Source organism: Elephantulus edwardii, unplaced genomic scaffold, assembly GCF_000299155.1.
Source record: "Elephantulus edwardii isolate Elephantulus edwardi_28Jun2011 unplaced genomic scaffold, EleEdw1.0 scaffold00566, whole genome shotgun sequence".
Classification (NCBI taxonomy): Eukaryota; Metazoa; Chordata; class Mammalia; order Macroscelidea; family Macroscelididae; genus Elephantulus; species Elephantulus edwardii.
Window position 1 is genome coordinate 212220 of NW_006400316.1, and position 3826 is coordinate 216045.

At 39.6% G+C, this 3826-nt stretch overlaps 1 protein-coding gene across 1 annotated transcript; it reads left to right on the forward strand.

Moving 5' to 3' along the window:
- The first annotated feature begins 2896 nt into the window (after positions 1 to 2896).
- On the forward strand, positions 2897 to 3184 carry LOC102865522 (small ubiquitin-related modifier 2-like). The gene is made up of 2 exons (XM_006903318.1): positions 2897 to 3049; positions 3122 to 3184. The coding sequence occupies exons 1-2, from the start codon at positions 2897 to 2899 to the stop codon at positions 3182 to 3184; spliced, it is 216 nt and encodes a 71-aa protein (XP_006903380.1).
- Positions 3185 to 3826: the final 642 nt, after the last annotated feature.

Below are 3826 nucleotides of genomic sequence, written 5' to 3' on the forward strand. Positions count from 1 at the left end.
AAGGTGCATCTAGAAGTCAAAGCAGAGGGAAGAATTCAAGATATAAAAGAGCTGAACAGAAGATTTCAAAAGGCAGCACAGGAAGATAAAGTAAAATATTACAATGAAATGTGCAAGAAGCTGTAGTCAGAAAAACAAAAGGGCTGAACTCGCTCAGCATTTAATAAGGTCAAAGAACTGAAAAACAAATTCAAACTTCAAGTTGCTATACTTAAGGATGCTTTGGGCAGAATATTAAATGATCCAGGAAGTATTGAAAGAAGATGAAAAGAGTATACAGAGTCACTGAACGGAAAGAGATTGGCAGACACAAAAGAATTTCATGAAACAACATATTAGGAAGGGCCTCTGGTGATGAAGGAAGAAGTTCAAGCTGCTTTGAAGGAATTGGCAAGAAACTAAGGCCCTAGGAATTGATGGCATACCAGTTGATGAATTTCAACTAACGGATGCTGCCCTAGATGTGCTTACCAAGTTGTGTCAAGAAATCTGGAGGACAACTACTTGGTCAACTAACTAGATAGCATCTGTCTTTGCTCCCATTCTAAAAAAAGGTGATTCAACAGAATGTAAAAATTATCAGACAATATCACTGATATCACATGCAAGCAAGATTCTGCTAAAGATTATCCAAAAATGACTGACACAGCAGAATAACAGAGAACTGCCAGGAGTGCAGGCTGGGTTTAGAAGGAGTTGTGGTACTAGGGATATTTTAACTAATGTTAGATGGATCTTGGCTGAAAGCAGGGAGTACCACAGAAAAGTCTATCTGTGTTTTATTGATTATGCAAAGGCGTTTGTGTGTGTGGGTCACAACAAATTGTGGCTGACTCTGAGAAGAGTGGGAATCCCAGAGCACTTGATCATGCTTATGTGAAACCTATACTTGGACCATGAGGCAGTTGTCAGAACAGAGCAAGGAAACACTGCATGGTTCAAAATTGGGAAGGATATACACCAGGGATGTATCCTATCTCCATATCTTTTCAACCTATATTCAGAACAAGTTATCTCAGAGAGGCTGGGCTCTATGAGGAGAAATGTGGCATCTGGATTGGAGGAAGATTCATCAACAATCTGTTATGCAGATGACACAACTCTGCTTGCTGAAACTGGGGAGGACCTAAAGTTCTTGCTACAGAGGGTCAAGGACTGCAGCCTTCAATATGGATTGAGGCTCAACGTCAAGAAGACAAACATTCTTACCACTGGGCCAGTTGGTTGCATAAGGATGATGATAAAGAGATTGAGATCGTTAACAACTTTTGTTTGCATGGCTCCACAGTCAATGCTCTTGACAACAACAGCCAGGAAATTAAATGACATATTGAGATGGGAAAGTCAGCTGTTAAGAACCTCCCCAAAGTACTGGAGAGCAATGATGTCACTCTGGAGACTAAGGTGCACCTGATACAGGCCATGGTCTTTGCAATCACTTGCTATGCATCAGAGAGTTGGACAATGAATGACTAGGGAAGATAGAAGGAAAACTGATGCCTTTGAGCTGTGGTATTGGATAATAGTATTTAATATACCATGGACTGTTAAGAAAGTAAACCGGTTCATCCTGGAGAGTGTTAAACCAGGCTGTCACATGGTGGCAAAGATTCTGAAGCTTTGTCTGACATACTTTGGACATGTTGAAAGGAGGGACCAGTAGCTGTTTTGTCAAAAGGGTCAATAAAATTGACAAACCACTGGAAAATTTAACAAAAGGGGCGGGGTGGGGGGAGACACAGAGAACCACAGAACCAAAGGAAATTAAATAATATCAGAATACTACAAAAAGGTATACTCTGATGAATTAAAAAACCTAGAGGAAATGGACAAATTCCTTGAAGCCCATCCCTGCCCAGATTGACAAGGACAGATAGAGAACATTTGAATAGAACCATCACAAAAGAAGAAATTGAAAAAGTCGTAAAAAGACTTCCTCATAAGAAAAGTCCTGGACCAGCTTCACAGCTGAATTCTACCAAACATTCAGAGAGGATTTAGCACCCATTCTACTTAAATTATTGCAAAAAATTGAAAAAGAAACACTTCCAGAGTCATTCTGTGAAGTAAGCAAAACCAGGCAAAGATATTAACAAGAAAGAAAACTACAGAACAATATCTCTCATGAACATAGATGCAAAAATCTTCTACAATATCCTGTTTGCTTGGATCCACAGTCAACACCCTTGGCACCAGAAGCCAGGAAATTAAAAGATGTATTGTAATGGGAATCCCTTCAGCATTTGGTAGAAGTGAAGGGCCAAGGCCAGGGACAACACTGTAACTAATGGTTAACTCCACAATGAGGGATTTATCATTCATTAACTCCACAATGAGGGGTTTTATCATTCACTGTTCTATAAAATGCTTGTCTGTCAGATACTCCTCTAAATCTGAACATTCATTCACATTAAGACAGACTAGGAAGAAGGATTGGCCATCCACTTATGAAATAGCAGGACTCTGAAAACCCTCTGTACAACAGAAGACTAACAGAGAGGGCAATGAGGTAGAACTTTCAAATATGGAAATACAAAGGAAGAGGAACAGTTGTAAGCAGACACTAGTGATTGGATCATGGAATGTGAGAACCACGAATGTAGGGAAATTAGACATTGTTAAGAAAGAAATGGAACTCATAAATATTGACATACTAGGCATTGGAAAGATGAGATGGACCGGCATGCGGCATTTTGAGTCAGATGATCGTATGATATATTACTCTGGAGATGAAAAGGCGAGGAAAAATGGAGTTGCTTTCATAAATAAAAAAGTAATTTCTACCACCGCTGCCGCCTCCTTCTTCTGCTGCTCCTGGTGCTGCCTGTGCGCTCGTTCGGTGCGGACCTGGTACCTCTTTTGTGAAGCGGTTGCTCAGGAGACTCCGGTGCTCGCCATGGCCGACGAGAAACCCAAGGAAGGAGTCAAGACTGAGAACAACGATCATATTAATTTGAAGGTGGTGGGGCAGGGTGGTTCTGTGGTGGAGTTTAAGATTAAGAGGCATACCCCACTTAGTAAACTAATGAAAGCTTATTGTGAACGACAGGTTTTGTCAATGAGGCAGATCAGATTCCGATTTGATGGACAGCCAATCAATGAATCAGATACACCTGCACAGTTGGAAATGGAGGATGAAGATACAATTCATGTGTTCCAGCAGCAGACAGGAGGGGTCTTCTAAAATAAGCACAGAGGAGCCTGCTGTTTTACTCCAGAACTCTGTTCCTGCAGACCAAGAATACATTCTCAATTAGAAAACCACAACTGGGTTCCAGCTCATCCTGACTGCTACAGCCTAGTTTTCTCTCTTTTTTCATTTCCCCCTCCCTATTCTTTTATTGTACATAAAGTAACTGGTGCATGTGCACATGCATATTGTAGGTTTATTTTGTTTGGTTTTTTTTAATAAACTAAATGGCCAATGGTATGTTTTGATCAACATCTAGTGGAGATGGGATGGGGAAAATTACTGGTTCTGTGAATATACCCCTTTCTCCCTAAGTGGCATGCTCATTCAGCTCTTATCTTTATATTCCAATAAGTTATTTTGTTCTCACTGTTTAACAAAAAACGACATAAAAAATCCTTACATACCTTGTTTGATTGGAGAATTTTAATGTTTTTCATTTATCATTGTAAAACCAAGGACAATTTTATAACTTTTTTGTACATAGCTGTTACATCTAGGGCAATCTGTCTAAATTACTCTAAAAGAAATGAATCCTAGATAGTTTTCCCTTCAAGTCAAGCGTATTGTTGTTTAAATAAACTCCTTGTTTAAAAAAAAAGTAATTTCTAGATCCATCTTGAAGTACAACATCGT

Coding starts and splice junctions, on each gene's coding strand:
- LOC102865522 (XM_006903318.1), top strand. CDS start 2,897: ATGGCCGACGAGAAACCCAAGGAAGGAGTCAAGACTGAGAACAACGAT. Junction 3,050..3,121: donor AAGCTTATTGTGAACGACAG/GTTTTGTCAATG, acceptor ACACCTGCACAG/TTGGAAATGGAGGATGAAGA.